At 38.6% G+C, this 22461-nt stretch overlaps 1 protein-coding gene across 1 annotated transcript in view; it reads left to right on the top strand.

Annotated features, from left to right (window-relative positions):
* The window catches only part of LOC127411916 (adhesion G protein-coupled receptor A1-like), a 234922-nt gene that overhangs the window by 36221 nt on the left and 176240 nt on the right, over positions 1-22461 (top strand). The window contains exons 3-6 of the mRNA XM_051647819.1: positions 10830-10901; positions 13461-13532; positions 13855-13926; positions 14851-15014. Coding sequence (XP_051503779.1) covers positions 10830-10901; positions 13461-13532; positions 13855-13926; positions 14851-15014 — 380 coding nt within the window. The remainder of the gene's footprint in view (positions 1-10829; positions 10902-13460; positions 13533-13854; positions 13927-14850; positions 15015-22461) is intronic.

Here is a 22461-nt window from a genome sequence, read left to right on the forward strand (position 1 = left end):
TAAAATATCTAAAGAAAAATGATTTTGTGCTTTAAACCTGCTGGACAAATTTTCTTTAATTGTATGCCTCATTTCAATATGATTCTAAGGACAATTACCGTAATAATCAAAATCAGTAAATGAGGGTATGAGACCATCTGATACCATCACCGTACTTCCTTTGCCCTTCAAAGCCAGTGTTCGGTCAAACAATGAATTTTCACATCTTGTGCTTGTTGAGCATTCCAGATCTGAGCGTTTTAAATGTAATACAATTTTAATCATCTTCTGCACAGTTTTCAATCTGCTCCTGTGGTGATGTTCAGAGAGAGAGGTTTAGTGTTTGTAAACATCTTTCTGTTATTGAGCATTTCATGTTTAAAGGGATATTATTCATTTATGAGTCCAGCACTGCTTTATTGTTCATATTTAGTGTGTAATTTCTCCTGTTGAATGGTTTGATGCTGTTAGTTGTTATAACTCCGACACTCATATGATTCACAGCTTTCATCCAAATCATCACTTTTGCAACATTTACATTTACAAAAAAAGTACTAAAAACATATCATTACGTTACCATGGTTATACATTGGTATTCTTTAAATTACCTTGTAAGTGTGAATCTCTATGGAGGGCCAAATTACTAAAAATTAAATTATTAAAAAAAAGTATGTTAATATTTAAATAAATCATAAAATACAGATTGAAATCGTTTAAAAAAAACTAGAAAATAATTAAATTAATCATAAATCACTAAATAAATCATTAAATCATTGTTTGCATCCATTTTCATTTTAGCATTATCTTTGGGTTGATTTTTTAATTTAAGCTTGTTGTCGTTGAATGACGTGTAGAGAGCCGTAACCCTGAAAATGAAAATGAAAAGACACGAAGCTCATGCATAAATGAGAAATCAGCTTAAAGATAATTCTTCAATTGAAAATGTATGCAAAATAATGCTAAAATAGAAACCAGGGACATTTATTTATTTGTTATTGATTTAATAATTAATTTAATAACTAATATATATATATATATATATATATATATATATATATATATATATATATATATATATATATATATATATATATATGTATATATTAGTTATTAAATTAATATATATATTTAATATATATATATTAATATATATATATATTTACAAGTTTATGTATTAAATTATTTACTTAATAATTTCTTTAAATATGTAAAGAATTATTTAATAATAATTTAGTTATTTTGCCCTCTATAAATCCCATGAATGTCCAGGTATATATATATATATATATATAATTTTTTTTTTTTTTTTTGGCAGTACAACAAATACTACCTTGATGAATAAATACTTTAAATAATATATTTGTTTTTGTTTTTTCATATTACAGTGATGAAAAATGTGGGTAAAATATGCTTAATTGTAATGCAAACAAATATTGATGGTGCAAAAAAATAGTTTCATTTTCTTTGAACCAAATTATAATTTTGTTTTTCTTTCGGTTGATTTTGGGGTGAAATTTGACCTGCACACGTTCTTGACAGGTTTTGTGAGATTTGCCCATTATTATTATTCAGTACCATGGTATATTGTGTATCAAAGTGCCATTATATTACCATCTGACACCATCACTGTGCCATGGTTACCATTTTTGTAAGTGTTTTCAACTTTAATTTCAAATTAATTTGCTGGGAAATTGCTAACATTTGCATCACTTCTGTTAGCATGTTGACTTCAGCAATCAGGGCTCGATCTGAATTTCTTTTGAAATGTCAACAACAAAAAAACTCCATGTTATGATCACATGTACAGTAATGTTTTTCATTATTTCTTGTTAGTAGAGTTAGTCATTAGGGATATGCACGGATAGTCTACATTCGGTTAACCATTTGATACGCCTGTATTCAAATATCAAAATCTCTATTCAGTTATTCTACACATGCAATAAATGTCTTCAGACTGATCCAAGCCTGACGGTATCCGACAGAACATCGGGTTGAGGGCAATTCTTTCACGTATAGGGCGAGTTAGGGGCTGTTCACACAAGTTTGTGTGTGCGTCTGCGCTGTTTTTCAATTGTTTTTCAATCTAAACACATGCTAGTCAGATGTATTTGACCATTGCGCCACAACTCACTTTTGTTTTCAGCATCTCGAGAAGCACCGCCGCATCACAAGTTAAAAAGAACTTCAAGTAGTGTTTGACACATATGCATTGCAATAAACGTTCTTCATTCACGAGTCCCCACTTCCGACATATAATCAAATAACCATTCGTGAAACCTCACGGGTAACCGAATATTACAAACGGTTTCGTGCACATCCCTGTTAGTCATGAAATAACGCATGTTTGCCTGTCGGACAGTGATCAGAGATCAGAGGTTCTGAACTCCAGCAGTTTGTTCCACTTGACTTTGGGGTCACTGAGAGCACTTTATATTCACTGACCCTATTATTGGAAGGAAACAGGAAGAGGAAATAGGCTTTTAGACCATGATGTCACAGCGGATACACAGCTGACCTTTTTACACCAGTGTAGTTTCCTGTCTGCTCTCAAAACAGCAGCTTTAATTGTTGACATCGTTGTGTTTGTGTATTTTGTGTGTATTTCTGTTTGTCTCTGAATAGCATCATTGTGTTTTTCATTCAGCATTTGACACTGAGGACTGCTGAGAACTGGACTTGTTTTCAGGATGCGCTGGTGTTCTGACCCGAGTCTTGTCTTAGATAGCCGTAGCGTCAACGTCATTACCAATAACTGACTGTCAATACACAATTAAAGCCCATCCATCACGTTTACCATTTGTAAACTTGAATAGTGTGTTTTTGTATTTAGTGTAATTGTTGTTGAAATCGGTTTGATTAGTCTTGATCCATTTTCCTTCCCAGAGGAAAACTGTTTTGCTCAGACATTGCTCTTTAATAGCTCAAGGGACTTAATGGACTTTATCTCTGATAGTTCTCCTATAAACTCCAGAGGAGGAATAAAAATAGACGCACATGAGATATATTAAGAGTTTAGAGCTGTACAATTAATATGAATTGTGTAGATCATTTAGCTTTGGAAGAATTTGATGGGAAATGTTTAAGTTTATATTGAGATATCTGAATTTTGATTGCAGACTTTTGATATCTTGGCAAATCTGAGCAAAGTTTGATACATTGATGAGATCTCGTGTGAAACACATGTGAGATTACAGGGGTCTTTTTCTCAGAAGAAGGAACCAGTCCTATTTTTTTAAATATAAAGGAACTGTAAGATTTTCATTACCTCCGGTTCCGTTAACGGTCCCCACACATGGCTCTTATGAGCTGGTTATTTTTAGTGAGTTAAAAACATAGAGCGTGAACATTGTTGTCTGATTCTCGAACAAATGATTCTAATGAGTTGGTTCTTTTTAATGAATCAAAACATACAGCATGACCAGTGTAGTCCAATCCCTGAACAAATGAATCAAATCAGCCGGTTCTTTTTAATGAATCAAAACATACTGCACGACCAGTGTAATCCGATTCCCAAACAAATAACTCTAATGAGCCGGTTCTTTTTAATGAATCAAAACATACATCATGACCAGTGTAGTCCAATCCCTGAACAAATGAATCAAATGAGCCGGTTCTTTTTAATGAATCAAAACATACATCATGACCAGTGTAGTCGATTCCCAAACAAATAACTCTAATGAGCCTGTTCTTTTTAATGAATCAAAACATACAGCATGACCAGTATAGTCTGATTCCCTAACTAATGACTCAAATGAGCCTGTTCTTTTTGATGAATCAAAACATACATCATGACCAGTGTAGTCTGATTCCCAAATGAATGACTCAAATGAGCCTGTTCTTTTTAATGAATCAAAACATACAGCATAACCAGTATAGTCTGATTCCCTAACTAATGACTCAAATGAGCCTGTTCTTTTTAATGAATCAAAACATACATCATGACCAGTGTAGTCCGATTCCCAAATGAATGACTCAAATGAGCCTGTTCTTTTTAATGAATCAAAACATACAGCATAACCAGTGTAGTCTGATTCCCGAGCAAATAAATCAAAAGAGCCGGTTCATTTTAATGAATCAAAACATACAGCATGACCAGTGTAGTCTGATTCCCAAATGACTCAAATGAGCCGGTTCTTTTTAATGAATCAAAACATACAGCACGACCAGTGAAGCCTGGTTCCCAAACTAATGACTCAAATGAGCTGGTTCATTTTAATGAATAAAAAAACCTACTACACCACCAGTGTTGCCGGTTCCCGAACAAATGAATCAAATGAGCCGGTTCTTTTTAATGAATCAAAACAAACAGCACGACCAGTGTAGTCTGATTCCAAAATGACTCAAATGAGCCTGTTATTTTTAATTAATCAAAACATACAGTATGACCAGTATAGTCTGATTCCCGAACGAATGACTCAAATGAGCCGGTTCTTTCTAGTGATCAATGTATAGTTAAAGATAAGCATGAGTTGTGTGACTAAATGAAATATATTTTCACATGCTTTCGGTTGTTTTTTATGTAATATATAGTTAGAAAAAATTCCTTCTGAGACACGAGACTTTAATTTTTAAATTATTTTTTATTACATCTTTAATTCATGTTCCTGGTCTAATAGCGTACGATTCATCAGTGCATGTTATTCTAAAGAAGAAAAAATATATGTGTGTGACACCTCAGTTGTGATGGGTGTCTTTCCTATGTGCTGAATTGTGTGTTTGTTGAAAGCTGCATTTGTTTTCTCACAAAAAGTAACAGTTGTGTTTGTGTAGTTGTTGTTGCAATATGTTTATTGTTGCTCAGACACTAGTAGAATAAAGCAAACGAGCATGCTGCTCTTCCCATTGTGTTTTGTCATGTTGTGCAGTGCAGTATTTGACAGGATGTGACAGTCTCTCTGGAGTCTCAATGAAATTGCCAAATGAACTCTGAACATCTTCCTCAACAGACAGTAGACTGTTTAAACATGTAGTACTTTCTCAACATGACATGCTGCTTTTGTGAAATCACCCCCTCAGTAGTGTCATTAAAACACTGCTGGATTCTCACTAATAAGTGTGTTACTCTCTGTCAAACACACTCACAGCGCCTGCCGTTTGTTAGTTTTGGTTAATCCACTCATACTCTCATTGAGCTCTGTGTATAAGGCCATATCCGCATTAGGACATAAATCTACACATTAGTGTCATAGAGACGAATGGAGACGCCCGTAGAGTCAGAGATGTTGTGAGTTAAGGAAGCCAATTACTGGCTAGTAAAATGTTAGCTGTGATTGGTAAAGGTTGTCAGGAGTTTAACTCGAGGCATGGCGCATAAAGTCGTTATAGGTGCTAGAAAACCATCTGGATGTCAAACAGGCTTTAGGCTGAGAAACTTTACTGTAGTAATTAACCCACCCTTTGAGTCTTGCCAGCTGGGAGACGTACGGCAAGAAGTCCACCATTGCTTGTGTTGTAAGCAGCTGAGAAGAGATTTTTTTATGATACAAAGATGATTCAAAGTCAACGGTCAAATGAAAATTCACTTTATTTATATACCTGTTCCTGGTCTTTTTGTTATTCCAAAGAAAAAGCATCAAAATCGAAAAACTTGGAAACAACTTCCCTCTTATATTTCAACCACTTGTTATATAGAGACACTTTACATCATCTAATCAATTCCACATTGATAAAATCAAGTCCCACAAGTCCCAATAATGTCTCATGTTGCCTTTAAAGGAATAAGTTAAGCTCAATAAACTGCATTTGTGGCATAATGTTGATTACCACAAAAGTTTGGCTCGTCTCTCCTTTTCTTTAACAAATTTCAAAAGTATAGCCACAAGATGTAAACAATATGTGTGACTACATGATTTTAGTGTGATAAAATCACTCTATGTGCTGTGTAAATGTACGATGTAATGCCGTAAACCCTGTCATCCCAATAAAACGATTATTTAAACAACTTTACAGCTCAAATAATACTTGAGTTTAATTAGGTGAATTAATGTAAGTTCTTTTATTAAATTAGAAGCTTCACATTTCTGCCTTTAAACCCTCCAAAAATTGGCCCCATTCACTTCCATTGTTTTACGTCAGTAAAAATCACTTAAATTCAAATTTTTTGACATTAAACTATTTTTAGTACCATTAGACAAACTATTAAAATAAATAATAATAAAAAATAAAAAAAAAATGTATGCACATGTTTTTTATGTATCATGTTTGATCCATTAGGCTTTAAAGGTCATTATCCTCATGAGGCCCAACAATTCACATTTATGTGTCGGACATTTGTTATTGAGGTTTTTCTTACTCCATACATGCTACAGTGGTAAATCTTGGGGTATTATTAGAGGACTCTCTGGGCTTTTCGGAGATACCAAATGTTTGAGAGTTTGGCCATGACATCTTCCTCTCCTTGCTCTATATATATGGATTGAAATGTATCACAGTTCAGTTCAACACATCAAATACAATATCATATGTATTTTATGCACCAAACACTACACTGATGAGCCAAAACATTATGACCACCTGCATATATTGTTGGTCCTCTGCGTGCCACCAAAACAGTGCCTACTCGCCGAGGCATGGACTCTACAAGACCCCTGAAGGTGTCCTGTGGTATCTGGCACCAAGACATTAGCAGCAGATCCTTCAAGTCCTGTAAGTTGAGAGGTGGGGCCACCGTGGATCAGACTTGTTGGTCCAGCACATCCCGTAGATGCTCAATCGGATTGAGATCTGAGGAATTTGGAGGCCAGGGCAACACCTTGAACGTAATCATGTGTGGAGTGTGGCAGGGAGCATTATCCTGCTGAAAGAGGCCACTGCCATCAGGGAATACTGTTGAAGGGGTGTACTTGGTCTCCAACAATGTTTAGGTAGGTGGCACGTGTCAAATTGACGTCCACATGAATGGCCGGACCCTGGGTTTCCCAGCAGAACATTGCCCAGAGCATCACACTCCCTCCACCGGCTTGTCATCTTCCCACAGTGCATCCTGGTGCCATCACTTCCCCAGGTAAACGCCGCACACGTACATGGCTGTCCATGTAATGCAAAAGAAAACGGGACTCATCGGACCAGACTACTTCCACTGCTCCAAGGTCCAGTTCCGACGCTCGCGTGCCCATTGTAGGTGCTTTTGATGGTGGACAGAGGTCATCATGGGCACTCTGAACATCTGCGGCTACACAGCCCCATATGCAGCAGGGTGTGATGCACTGTGTGTCGTGACACATTCCTCCCGTAACCATCATTAAAATTTTCTGTGACTTGTGCCACAGTAGACCTTCTGTCAGTTCAGACCAGATGGGATATCTGGTCTGATATCTGGATATCTGGTTGGGAGCCTTGGGCACCCAACACCCTGTCGCTGGTTTGTGGTTTGTCCCTCCTCGGACCACTGTCGGTAGGTACTCACCACTGCTGACCGGGAGCACCCCACAAGTCTTGCAGTTTCAGAGATGCTCTGACCCAGTTGTCTGGCCATAACAATTTGGCCGTATATTGACATTTATAAAAGGGAAATTGTAAAACTTTCTTCACTGGGTCTCAGGAACTTATGGTAAGATGACATCATAATAGCTTGTAATGTAAAATAATGAGATCTTTGTAATGACAGAGCAGGCTGCGTATATGAAAATTCACAGAAATATTTGTTCACACTTTAAATATATCTTATAAAATGTATATGTCAGAATTTTAAAGCTCTGATTGTTTTGTGGTGTGCATGAATGTAATGTAATGGTGATTGAGAGATATTCCTCAAAAGCATGTTGTATCATATGTAATACATGGATTTCAAAGGGGGTTTTTCAATAAAATAATATACAAAACTTGAACCAAGCACAAGTTGCTTATATTCAGCAAATACTCATTTTAAGATATCAATCACAATATAATCATTACTGTCACTTTACTGAAATTTGCAAAGATTTCACATAAGAAGTTCATGCAATATAAAAGAGGAAACATTTTAAAAATATTTTTCCATGCCTGAAAACGTCCACCAGGTGGCAGCAGACATCTAGTACATTGCAGACAACAGGATTTTGCAAAATTGTGATTGTTAATGATGCACAGGCTTTAGAAAATAATGTAAAGTAAGTGCTTTTATAAAATTACTATTTTTTTGTTTTGTTTTTGCCTTTAAACCCTGCAAAGACTGGTCTCTTTCACTTCCATTGCAAGTGTCTTGCTTATGTATTTATTTTTAAAAGAGGGACGAGTCTAAATCATTTTTGTGGTAATCGACATTATGCCATAAATGCTGTATGCCATAAGTGCTTAACTTGTATTGAATCCAGAATATTCCTTTAAGCATTATTTGTGAGGAGAAATTGTGTGCATCATGTGTTTCATAATCTACAGATATGCAAATATAAATTAGCTTTACAAACCTAAAATGTTTTATTTTATGAGTTATAGTTTGCATAGTTATAGCAGATAATTGTAGCAAACATTTGACTGGTAGTGTATGTATTGATAGTGGATTTTGTTGTCTTGTGATGAATCAAAATATGTTCAGTTTTGTTCTTAAAATGCTACTTAAAAATGTGTTTGTTGCTAAAGGCTTCACAAATAACATTGCAGAAATCAAAAGGGATAAAATCTTCCAAGAAAGTCGGATCATAAAAGGTCACAAGTTGATCTGGTGACATTTGTGCTGTGTTGTGATCGCCAGTGTGTTTGACTCATTGTGTTACGGACGGCAGCGCATCTCCTCCGACATTTGGAAGTCTACGTCCTCTTTCACATCCCCGTCAGTCCCACCAGACGCAGGAAACGCAAGGACACAATTTCAGGAAGTTTGCTTTGGCCTCAGAGGAAAGCCAGCAGTCGTGTTATGATGTCAGGTCATGTATTTTTAGTGCACTGTAGAGGGTGAGAGGGGCCTATGATCAGAAATGAGGACTTTGTAATTGAAGTAATAGATTATTATACACAGTATATCAATATTATAGATTATAGAGCATGATGGATTATACAAAAAATATATTAGTTTCTAAACAAATTTTGTTTTGAGTTTTTGTCTTGACATTGTCAACTTCCTCTTGATCATTGGGAGCATTAAGACTCTATTTCTATATTCCAGGTTCAGTACAAGTTAAGCTCAATCGACAGCATTTGTGGCATAATGTTGATTACCACAAAAACTCATTTCAATTGGTCCCTCCTTTTCTTAAAAAAGCAAAAAATCTGTGTTCCAGTGAGACACTTACAATGGAAGTCAATGGGGTCAAACATTAAAATACTCACTGTTTCAAAAGTATAGACACAAGACATAAACAATATGTGTGTTAACATGATTTTACTGTCATAAAATCACTTACTAACCACATCTGTGGAAAGTTAGAGACAGTTTATTGCCATGACTATGAAATACCATAAACCTTTTTTGACAGCTCAAATAATACATGAGTTTAATTAGTATAATTAATGTAAGTGCTTTTACTAATTATAAGCTTCACATTTCTGCCTTTAAACCCTCCAAAAATTGACCCCATTGACTTTGTGATTAACGACAATAATGTGACAGTATTGTTTTACATTTGTGTCAAGAGTGCACATCAAACTTCATATATCATATATTTTAATATATATTTTAACAGTAGCAAATGGGATGTTTAAATGCAATTAAATTACAAAGAAAATACCCTAAATAAACAAACAAATAAATTACTATAAAACAAATACATTTCTTAAAATGAATGAATTTATGCAAATTAATTATGAAGGTTACTAACATAAAAAGTAAACACTTTACAATAAGATTCTCTTTGTTAACATTAGTTGATACATTGTTTTCAATCTTGGTTAATGTTAATTTATAAAATCACAAATGTCTCTTGTTAGTTCATATTAGTTCATAATGCATTAACTTATGTTAAGATATACAATTTTTCATTTTTAAAATGTATTAGTATATGTTGAAATTAAAATTAACCTAAATGAATAAGTGCTACTAACTAATGCATGTTAACTAAAGGTTAACGAATACAATCTTATTGTAAAGTGTTACCCTAAAGGTAAAATATATACACCGATCAGACACAACATTAAAACCACCTGCCTAATATCGTGTTGGTCCCCCTCATGCCCCGTGTTGAGGCATGGACTCCATAAGACCTCTGAAGGTGTCCTGTGGTATCTGGCACCAAGACGTTAGCGACAGATCCTTTAAGTCCTGTAAGTTGCGAGGTGGGGCCTCCATGGATCGAACTTGTTGGTCCAGCACATCCCTTGGATGCTTGCGTGCCCATTGTAGGTGCTTTTGACGGTAGACAGAGGTCATCGTGGGCACTCTGACCGGTGTGTGTTGTGACACATTCCTCCCATACCCATCATTCAAATTTTCGGTGACTTGTGCCACAGTAGACCTTCTATCAGTTCGGACAAGACAGGATAGCCTTTGTTGCCCTCGCACATCGATGAGCCTTGGGCGCCCAACACCCTGTCGCCGGTTTGTGGTTTGTCCCTCCTCGGGCGACTGTCGGTTATGTACTCACCCTTGCTGACCGGGACCACCCCACAAGCCTTGCCGTTTCAGAGATGCTCTGACCCAGTTGTCTGGCCATAACAATTTGGCCCTATTCAAAGTCACTCAGATCTTTACTCCTGCCCATTTCTCCTGCATTCAACATACTGACTATGAGAAATGATTGTTCGCTTACCATCTAATCTACCCAGACCTTGACATGTGGCCTTGTTAGGAGATGATCAACATTATTCGCTTCACCTGTGAGTGGTCATAATGTTTTGGCTATATATCGATATTTGACGAGTCATATGGACTACTGTCTCCAATATGCTTTATTTTTCTCACTGATATCTCTTTTCTACCCACTCTTTCTCTCTTTCTTCAGGGATCTCAGAAGTAATCTCATTAGCAGAATTGCCTCTGGTGCGTTTCATGGTCTGTCTGCTCTGAAGAGATTGTAAGTATGATCAGAAACTCTGAAATCTGCATGAAAACACAATTAGTTTCTACACGCTGGAATTTCTCTTGAAAGCTTTCTAGAATTTCTCAACCTACAGCAAACAATTGCCGTTGTTGCCTTGGGACATAGTAAACTGATGTTCCTCAAGGCTTGTATGTAATCCATTGGTAGTTTGACTTCTTGAAGAATGTCAACACTGTGACATGATCTGTTTGTTTGAGAGGCCCGACATGTCAACTTCTGACTCAACCAATGGTGTGAGTTTGGGGCGGGACTATCAGTTTGACTGACCAGTGGCAGATAGGGGTGGTATAGAAGGGATGGCTGGAGTCAAAGTAAAAACGTAATTTTTTTTTTAATCTGGCCCCAGCATTCAAAACACCACAAATGCAATAAATGCAGTACTGAAGCAGATGTTAAAGTAATTTCAGTCATAGTAAAGAGTCATTTAGGCAGATGTAACTGAACGTGAATGCTCTAAAGCTTCACATACGTGCTCAGACTCACAGATGGCGCGAGAGAAACAGGAGCCGCACAGACTGTTAATGTGCTGCTGATTGTGGGATTTAAGCAGCTGATTGTGGATGTGTGTGTGTGTGTGTGTGTGTGTGTGTGTGTGTGTGTGTGTGTGTGTGCGTGTGTGGGTGTCAACGCAGTTATAATTTGAGCGGCTGGTCCAGGACTGCTGGGCTGCGCTAATTTAAGAGCTCGTAACCCTTGATTACAGAACAGAACCGAACCACACCCACTGCACAGCAGCAACACAGGTGTCTCATTACAGCGGGCAGAGACACAGTGCCACAACACACCAACACACATGCATGCACGTGCAGGGCCACTATAACATGTACAAGTAGTGCATACACACTCGACACATGCAGACAGCTACCAAATGCAATATGTAGATCAAACAGAGCGTGTTGGTAATGATATTGTTGTTCGCATCAGTGATAGTGGCAATTTTTTTTACTACTACTCCCTGAAAAATATTAATGAAATAAGTGTCGTGAGATATCTCACCGGTCTCTGTGACAGCTCTAGACTCTGTAAACAGCAAACAAAAATGTGTCCACGGTCTATGACGCTTTCTACCTGTCAATCATTATGCGCGTTCTCATAGTATTGTAGTTGCAGCAAATGATTGAGGCTTAATGCCACTTTTATGCCATGTTGCTCATAACAGTTGTCAGTTGAGGGCGCTGTTTTGCTGCTGTTGTTTTTGACAACTGTTTCTGGTTGGGTCAGTGTCAATAAAGCTCATTTGGTATCTTTGGAGTGCCGGGTTTTGGAAAAAGGGGGCGTGGCTAATTCAACGGCTCAGCTTGTTGAAATTCTAGAATGGCTAAAATCGCTTACAGCACCTTTAATACACTGGTTGTGGGTTTTAACTCAAGCAGGGCTGATTGAATAGTTACTATGATTACAAATTCAGCTCCCATACAGTAGCACTTCACCCTTATTTAAGTCAAAGCTCCCGTTAAGTTTCTTTCGATGAAATGTGTCTGGAAAATGTTATTGCTCAGAAGTCAATTTCCTTGACCATGAGACTTGGAGTTCTCAGTTATACTTCACTTTAGTATCAATTACTAATCAGTTATCTGAACTATGGTATCAACTACCCAGAAAACCCTAGCAATTCTCTAGCAACCACCTATAACACCCTAGCAACCAGATAGCAATGCTTTAGTAACCACCAAAAACACCCAAGCAACCACCCATAAAACCCTAGAAATGCCCTAGCAACCACCCAGAACACCTTAGCAACAACCCATCAATACCCTGGCAACCATCCAGAACATCCTAGCAACTGAATATCAACACCCTGGCAACCACCCATAACAGTCTAGCATTGTAGCAGAGACTTATGTATGGCCAGACAACCCTAAATAAAGAGTGTAGTTTGAGATTATATATGTGTGATAGCGTATGTGTGCTAAATTGTTAAGTGTTTTTTACTGGGGTCATGTGTTGTTCTGTAATCTCACTGGTCCAAAGGTCGGGTCAGGAAAGGTCACAGCTAATGTTGAAGAAATCCAGGGCAAAAATCAAGCTGATTTTACTTCCTGAAACACAACAACAGAATTGGGAGTGTTCGTGGGAGCGACACTCACATACAGTAGTCATACACATACTCACAATACACAATACAATTTGTCATTTATGATGCGTTTGATGTTTGTTGTGAGCTAGTTGATCTCCATTGAAAGCATGTGTGTGCGTGTGTGTGTGTGTGTGTGTGTGTGGGCAGGTTTAAGTGGTTTATGAGGACTTTTTTAGGTTATAAACTGGTAATTACAAGGGTATTATGCTATAAATGTGGTTTATGAGGACATTTCTAGTGTCCCCATAATTCAAATCACTTAAAAAACATACTAAACGATGTTTTATTGAAAATGTAAAAATGCAGAAAGTTTTTTGTGAGGGTTAGGTTTAGGGGTAGGGGTAGGGTTAGGGGATAGAATCTATAGTTTGTACAGTATAAAAATCATTATGTCTATGGAGAGTCCTCATAATGATAGCTGCACCAACATGTGAGTGTGTGTGTGTGATCCTCAGGGATCTATCCAACAACCGGATTGGCTGTTTCTCTCCTGATATGTTTCTCGACCTCGGCCGCCTCTCCAAACTGTGAGTAATGTGAAAACTCTCTCTCTCTCTCTCTCTCTCTCTCTCTCTCTCTCTGTTACCCTCTCTCTCTCTCTCTCTCTCTCTCTCTCTCTCTGTTACCCTATCTCTCTCTCTCTCTCTCTCTCTCTCTCTCTCTCTCTCTGTCACTCTATCTCTCTCTCTCTCTCTCACTCTCTCACTCTCTCTCTCTCTGTCTCTCTCTCGACTCTGTTCTGAACACAGGGAGCTGTTTATCACCAATAATGTATGTGCTGAATGTGCTTTTGTGCAATGTATGAGTTCACATGAATTTTTCTGATAAGTTTGTTTGTGTGTCTTACAGGAATTTGTCTGGGAATATTTTCTCCACACTGCCGGAGGGGCTGTTCACACACTTACCTTCCCTGAGAGTTCTGTAAGATTGACTCGTATGTGCATATAAGTCTGTTTAAAGGTGAAGTGTGCAATTTCTGCTACACTCATGGCCCCACATGAAATTGCAACATGGATGTTTTAGCGTTCCCATACATAAGGTGGAGGTGTGACTATCTGTTTGGTTAACCAATGGAAGACTAGTGGCCAGATTCACAAAATGTTTGTGGTAATCAACATTATGCCACAAATGTTGTTGATTGAGCTTAACTTGTATTGAACCCGGGATATTCCTTTAAGAAGTTCTCAAATATTAAAAATAAAATTAGGGTCTTTGACGTTGTCTGGTTGTTTTCTAGCCTACTTAAAAGGTTGCCTTCTCTAATACAACAAATTAACAATTAATGTATCCATATACTAACCTTTTTTAAGAAGCAAACACCTTACGATTATTTTTTGAATTATAAGTGCTTGAGATGTATTCATTTAACAACACTAACCATCATAAGAAAATGTACTTGTAAATAAACAGTAGGAATAGTATTAATAGTTATAATAATTCATAACAATAGGAGTATACTGTATTATATTGGTATAATGATTAGTATTCAAAACAAATTAATAAATGCAGTAAAAATTATTTTGAGATTTAAGGCAAGTGTGAGGCTTTTCTAACTTTATATGCAATGATTTAAATAAAATATGTTTCAAAAATGTGATTTCTTCTTACGTTTTTATTTATTTTAAAGATTATAACATTCAGAATAAGTCTTTTCAAGAATACAAAATATTATTAACTTTTTTCTTAAGTTAGAAAATAAGAAGAAATTAAATTTGGTGACTGTAGTGGCATATAAATTAGACACTTCACCTTTAAATATAAAGTGTAAAAAATAAATCAGAATCACACAGCCCTGCTGATGTGTTTTTGTTTGTTTGTTTGTTTGTTTGTTGTTGTTTCTTTCAGGCACTTTGACTCAGAGTATCTGTTCTGTGATTGTCAGCTGCAGTGGTTGTCGTTGTGGGTCAGAACTCACTCATTGCGTTTAGGGAATGAAACCGTGTGTGTGTATCCGACGCGTCTGCACGGACTGGAGTTCCGCAGTCTTCATGAACAGCAGCTCACCTGCGGTAAGACTTGTTTAATATCTCCTACCAGAAGTAATGCTAATACTGTTAGTTTTTGTATGGTAACACTTTCATTGAAGCCCACATTTATAAAGCATTGTAAAGGCATTATAATGCATTAGTAATGTCTCATAAATCACCTTGTAATATGTTATAACTTCTCATAAATAATTGTAACCACAATTTTAATACATTATAATACTTACCTATCCATAGTTATACCTTAGATTATAATGCATTATAACACAAGCAACATCCAGTTTTATCTGCAGAAGTTATAATGTATTATACTGTATGTACAGTACTGACAGGGGCGTTTCAAGAGACTCTGGGGGCTTCAGTGAAGTACTGTATGGAGTACTGTACTGTGCAAAAAGTTTTGTACTGTGCAAAAGTTTTGTGAAAAATGTTGTATAGTGAGGATGTCTTCAAAAATAATGACATACATAGTTTTCATTTATCACTTAATGTCATACAAAGTCCAGTTAACATAAAACAGCTAAATCAATATTCGGTGTGACCACCTTTGCCTTTAAAACAGCACCAATTCTCCTAGGTACACCTGGACACAGTTTTTCTTGGATGTTGGCAGATAGGATGTTCCAAACTTCTTGGAGAATTCACCGCAGTTCTTCTGTCTATTTAGGCTGTCTCAATTGCTTCTGTCTCTTTATGTAATCTCAGACTGACTCGATGTTCAGTTGGGGGGGGGGGGGGGGGTCTGTGGGGGCCATGCCATCTGTTGCAGGGCTCCCTGTTCTTCTATCTATTTTGGTTTTCTCGATTGCTTCTGTCTCTTTATGTAATCTCAGACTGACACGATGTTTAGTGGGGGGTCTGTGGGGGCCATGCCATCTGTTGCAGGGCTCCCTGTTCTTCTTTCTATTTCAGTTGTCTCGATTGCTTCTGTCTCTTTATGTAATCTCAGACTGACACGATGTTCAGTGGGGGGTCTGTGGGGGCCATGCAATCTGTTGCAGGGCTCCCTGTTCTTCTATCTATTTTGGTTTTCTCGATTGCTTCTGTCTCTTTATGTAATCTCAGACTGACACGATGTTCAGTGGGGGGTCTGTGGGGACCATGACATCTGTTGCAGGGCTCCCTGTTCTTCTTTCTATTTCAGTTGTCTCAATTGCTTCTGTCTCTTTATGTAATCTCAGACTGATTCGATGTTCAGTGGGGGGCTTTGTGGGGGCCATGCCATCTGTTGCAGGGCTCCCTGTTCTTCTATTCTAATCTTTTCTATTTGCAAAAGTAATGTTTGGGAGTCTAACATTTGTATTTCTTATTGACACACTAAAGCTGAAGATATAAATAACCATCTTAAGACAAATGCTTTTGTGAAAGACTTTTGCACAGTACTGTATTTGTAATATATACTGTATAATAGGTATGCTTTAAATGACAAAAGCAATGTCTTCTTATAAACATCTATAAGATATTTTTAAGTGTTTATAAGACATTACAAGTCATGCTGGAAGTTATAAACATTACACATGCACAAAATACAAAATAACACACATTCAATGTAAATTTTAAAATATTACAAACGCTTGTAAAGCAACAAAATAAAAATATATCAGGTTAATCACTCATGTAGCCGATCTTCTTAAGTGTAAACACACACAATAATAAAAAAAATATTAATTTTATTTTATTTATTTTTTTTGCTGGGTATTAAGTGTTATTTCCTAATTTCTTATGCCTCAAAAGTATATAAAATGGCTATTATTCCCCACACACTTTGCTTTTGTGACCAGGACAGCGATATTTTGAAATGTACCTATTTCCAATTAGAAAACAGGTGAATTTGTGTCTTTTCATTCACATAAAGTCAGAAAAAACAACATATGAATCTAAATTAACATGTATTTATACTAAAGTAATATTCAAAGCCGTGCTGGTCCATAATGCTAACAAGTACCCGTCTCTTCCTCTGGCTCACTCGGTGCACCTCAAAGAGGATTACAACAGCATCAAGACCTTGCTGGACGCCTTGAAGTATGAGGAGTACGGCTGGGAGGTCATAGGAGACTTCAGAATGGTGGCATTCCTGATGGGTCTCCAAGGCGGTTTTACCAATTTCCCTGCTATCTTTGCCTTTGGGACAGCAGGGACACCAAGGCGCACTACCACATGCGGGATTGGCCACAGCGGACCGAATTCTCTGTGGGGAGGAACAACGTCAAGTGGGAACCCCCGCAAGGTGCTGATGCCACCACTGCACATCAAATTGGACCTTATGAAACAATTAGTCAGAGCTCTAGATAAGGAGTCGGCAGCCTTTAATTACCTTCAAGACTTCTTCCCTAAACTGTCTGACGCAAAGGTCAAAGCCGGTGTCTTCGTTGGACCACAGATAAAGAAGGATTCATATGTTGGGTTTTTTCTGACTTTATGTGAACGAAAATACACAAATTCACCCGTTTTCTCATTGGAAATAGGCCAATTTCAAAATATCACTGTCCTGGTCAAAAAAGCACATTTGCGGGGAATAATAGCCATTTTCTATACTTTTGAGGCACAAGCAATTAGGAAATAACACTTACTACCCAGGAACAAAAATTGTGTTACATAGTGAAATATGATCACGTCATAAAGTCTTTTGACTGTTAGAGCACTTATAACATTAACTTTATTAACTTCTGCTGCTATAACATTGAAAGCATTATACTCTAAAGTATAACTATGAATAGAGGAAGTCTTATAATGTATTATAACTGTAGTTATAATTATTTATGAGAAGTTATAACTTATTATTAGGTGTATTATGATACATTCAGTTTAATGCATTATAAATATGGGCTTCATAGAAAGTATTACCATTTGGATTTTAGATTATAATTCTCTAATAAATGTAAAACATGAAATGAAGAATATAGATAAAAGACATGTCTGAAAATAACTGGGGTGAACTGAGTGATACAATTAAAAAAAAATCTAATCTGAGGATAGTTCTAGCTCTACGATCTGATTGGATGATCCATGTATGAAGCTATTAAACCATTGTATTATGTCCATTTGTGTATTTACTTGGCTAATAGTCTTGTAATAAGCTGAATAATGTGTATATGTGGTTGTGTGTGTGTCAAACAGATGTGTGTACCCGCCGGCGGGTCCAAAAGGGGGCGCTGTATCGTGAAAACAGTTTATGCTTAAAAGTCCCTGTATACATAAGTCAGGCATTTATGGTATCGTTTGAAAGCTTAGAATCTGTATTTTTCACAGATAACCATCACTTCTGCATTACTTAAAACAAATAAAAATAATGCCTTAAAACATCCACGTTGCAAATAAGCGCCACCTAGTGGTTATGTGGAAGAAATAATAATACAAATATAAAAGACTTTAACATAGCACTTAAATAGACAAATCATATTGTGGAGGCGAGGGCATGGTCGAGCGTACGTCTGGAAAGAGAGTAAGCGGTAACGGTTCTCACCTCAGATGAATTGCTGGTAATTGCTTGTTTCTGTGTTCGCAGTGAGAGACGAGGGAAATAAAAAGTGCCAGTCCTCAGAGTGTGGGGAGAGAAAGAGAGAGCTTCACACACCCCGAGAGAGTGCTGTTCGAATGAACATTGTGTTTGAGTGTTTGCCGCTGGAAAGCGTAGTTGGAGTTTTTGTAAAATAAATAATATCTTTGAAAATTTTACCCAAAAACAGATGGGTTTTGCCACTAAACTTATATTGAAGCCCAATGCGGTTCCATAAATTCTTTTTGGACTCAAGATGGCGCCGAGTATGGCTGCTGCGTTGCGAGCTCCGACACAACTTAGCAATGGTTTGTTTGTTTTGTTTACAATTCTTATGTTTTTTGTCTTGGATGTTGCCTGCCTTATTGTCTACGACAGACAAACACTTTTGGACATTGGCTCAGCGATCTCACACCGTAAACCGGACTTCACATTCCTCAATGCCGACCCGCTGTTTACAAACACGCAAGCGGAGCCCTTTGTCTGGGCAGCACGGCCGCGGAAACGCAGGAGGAAAAGGGGAAACAGAGCCGGCGTTCTCATCAGAGTAAGACGCCGCGCAAATCGACCCCCGCTACCCACTATTCTACTGGCAAATGTTCAGTCTCTGGATAACAAGCTCTGCGAGCTGAAAGCGCGGATCTCTTTCCAACGAGAGACGAGGGACTGCTGCGTTATCTGCCTTACGGAAACTTGGATGTCTGCGGAGATTCCAGACTCAGCCATTGAACCCGCGGGGTTCTCCATGCTCCGAGCGGACAGAGCGAAAGACCTCTCAGGTAAAACTAGAGGAGGTGGTGTATGTTTTATGATCAACAAATCCTGGTGTGATCAGAGGAACATACATTCTATCAAGTCTTTCTGTTCTCCTGATCTGGAATTTCTTATGCTTCTGTGTCGACCATTCTGGCTACCGAGGGAATTCACAGCGGTCATTATCACTGCTGTGTACATCCCCCCACAAGCCGACACAGACCGGGCACTCAAGGAACTGTATGGGAGAATAAGTGAGCAGGAAACCGCGCACCCTGAGGCCGCGTTCATTGTGACCGGGGACTTTAATAAAGCCAGTTTAAAATCAGTCGCACCAAAATATCACCAGCACATTAGTTTCAACACACGAGGGGACCGGGTTTTGGACCATTGCTACTCTCCGTTCCGGGATGGCTACAAATCCCTCCCCCGCCCACCATTTGGCAAATCGGACCACTCTTCCATTCTGCTTCTGCCCGCTTACAGGCAGAAACTGAAACAGGAAGCACCCACCCTCAGAACGATCCAGTGCTGGTCGGACCAATCAGACTCTACGCTACAAGACTGTTTTGATCGCACGGACTGGGAGATGTTCCGGTCCGCCTCTGATGACGACATCGAGCTTTACGCTGATAGCGTAATGTGCTTCATCAGAACGTGTGTAGAGGAAGTGATTCCGACCAGAACTGTGCGAATCTATCCGAATCAGAAGCCGTGGATCAACAGCGATGTTCGCGCAGCACTTAATGTGCGGACCTCCGCTTTTAATTCCGGGAACGCGGAGGAGCATAAACAAGCCAGTTATGCCCTCCGAAAAACTATCAAAACAGCAAAACGCCAGTACAGGAGTAAGATTGAAGGACAGTTTAACACCACCAACTCTAGAAGCATGTGGCAGGGAATTAACATCATCACGGACTTTAAAGGGAATAAAAACTCCGCCATGAACACCGCTGCCTCTCTACCGGATGAGCTAAATACTTTTTATGCTCGTTTCGAGGGAAATAACACCGCCCTCGCGGAGAGAGCTCTCACGGCCGAAGCTACAGAGGTTAGTTCACTCTCCGTCTCTGTAGCGGATGTAACCCGATCCTTCCGACGGGTGAATATCCGCAAAGCCGCGGGTCCAGACGGCATTCCGGGCCGCGTCATCAGAGCGTGCGCGAACCAGCTGGCTGGTGTTTTTACGGACATTTTCAACCTTTCCCTCTCTTTGTCTGTAGTCCCCACATGCTTTAAAACATCCACCATTGTGCCTGTCCCAAAACAATCGAAAATAACTTGTTTAAATGACTGGCGTCCTGTTGCTCTGACCCCCATCATCAGCAAATGCTTTGAGAGACTAATCAGAGATTACATCTGCTCTGTATTACCACTCAATCTTGACCCGCTGCAGTTTGCTTACCGCAACAACCGCTCCACTGATGATGCCATTGCATCTACAATACACACTGTTCTCTCCCATCTGGAAAAAAAGAACACTTATGTGAGAATGCTGTTTGTAGACTACAGCTCAGCATTCAACACCATAGTGCCCTCCAAGCTAGATGAGAAACTCCGGGCTCTGGGCTTAAACAGCTCGCTGTGCAGCTGGATCCTGGACTTCCTGTCAAGCAGACGCCAGGTGGTTAGAATAGGCAGCAACATCTCCTCATCACTGACCCTCAACACTGGAGCCCCACAGGGCTGTGTTCTCAGCCCACTACTGTATTCCCTGTACACACATGACTGTGTGGCAACACATAACTCCAATGCCATCATTAAGTTTGCTGATGACACGACGGTGGTAGGTCTGATCACTGACAATGATGAAACAGCCTACAGAGAGGAGGTGCACACTCTGACACACTGGTGTCAGGAGCACAACCTCTCCCTCAACGTCAGTAAGACAAAGGAGCTTGTGGTGGACTTCAGGAGAAAAGACAGAGAACACAGTCCAATCACCATCAATGGAGCACCAGTGGAGAGAGTCAGCAGCTTCAAGTTCCTGGGTGTCCACATCACTGAGGAACTCACATGGTCCGTCCACACTGAAGTCGTTGTGAAGAAGGCTCATCAGCGCCTTTTCTTCCTGAGACGGCTGAGGAAGTTTGGAATGAACCGCCACATCCTCACACGGTTCTACACCTGCACTGTGGAGAGCATCCTGACTGGCTGTATCTCCGCCTGGTACGGCAATAGCACTGCCCACAACCGCAAAGCACTGCAAAGGGTGGTGCGAACTGCCAAACACATCATCGGAGGTGAGCTTCCCTCCCTCCAGGAAATATATACAAGGCGGTGTGTGAAAAAAGCTCGGAGGATCATCAGAGACTCCAGCCACCCGAGCCATGGGCTGTTCTCACTGCTACCATCAGGTAGGCGGTATCGCAGCATCAGGACCCGCACCAGCCGTCTCCATGATAGCTTCTTCCCCCAAGCAATCAGACTTCTGAACTCTTGATCTCCCACGATCAAAATACATCATCCCTGCACTTTATTAATCTTATCTCACACCGGACTGTCATAAATTATATTACTGTCATTATATTATGTCTCTCTTAACAACTGACTATCAACCGACAGCCTGAATGTCAATACAGTACAATACTGTACATTCTATATATATACTTTTTTTCATATATATTTTAATTTTTATTGAATAATGTGTATCTATATAGTATCTATATAGTAAAAAAAACAAAAAAAAACAAAAAACAAAAACAGCATATTGTATACTGTGCAATGTATGTTATTATTGTATATTGTTGAGTGTAATTGTGTATAACAGATGTTTAAATTGTGTTGTGTTAATTTGATGTTTTAAGTTGTGTAATTATGTATAACAGATGTTTAAATTGTGTTGTGTTAATTTGATGTTTTAAGTCGAGTTTAATTATGTATAACAGATGTTTAAATTGCGTTGTGTTAATTTGATGTTTATTGTAGATTGGTATATGTCTCATCACTGTCACGACTGCTATGTTGATCGGAACTGCACCCAAGAATTTCACACACCATTGCACTTGTGTATATGGCTGTGTGACAATAAAGTGATTTGATTTGATTTGATTTTGATTTGATTTGAAATTCATCCTGGGGACACAGCAAGCCCGAGCTGCAGGCGAGCGGTGAGTGGAGATGGAGGAGGGGACTAATTTGCATATTCATAGATCCGCGCATACTAAATGAGGCAAAGGTGTAGAGTTATATCTAAGCCATTTTAAGGCATGAAGGGATTAT

Source organism: Myxocyprinus asiaticus, chromosome 21 (assembly GCF_019703515.2).
Source record: "Myxocyprinus asiaticus isolate MX2 ecotype Aquarium Trade chromosome 21, UBuf_Myxa_2, whole genome shotgun sequence".
Taxonomy (NCBI): Eukaryota; Metazoa; Chordata; class Actinopteri; order Cypriniformes; family Catostomidae; genus Myxocyprinus; species Myxocyprinus asiaticus.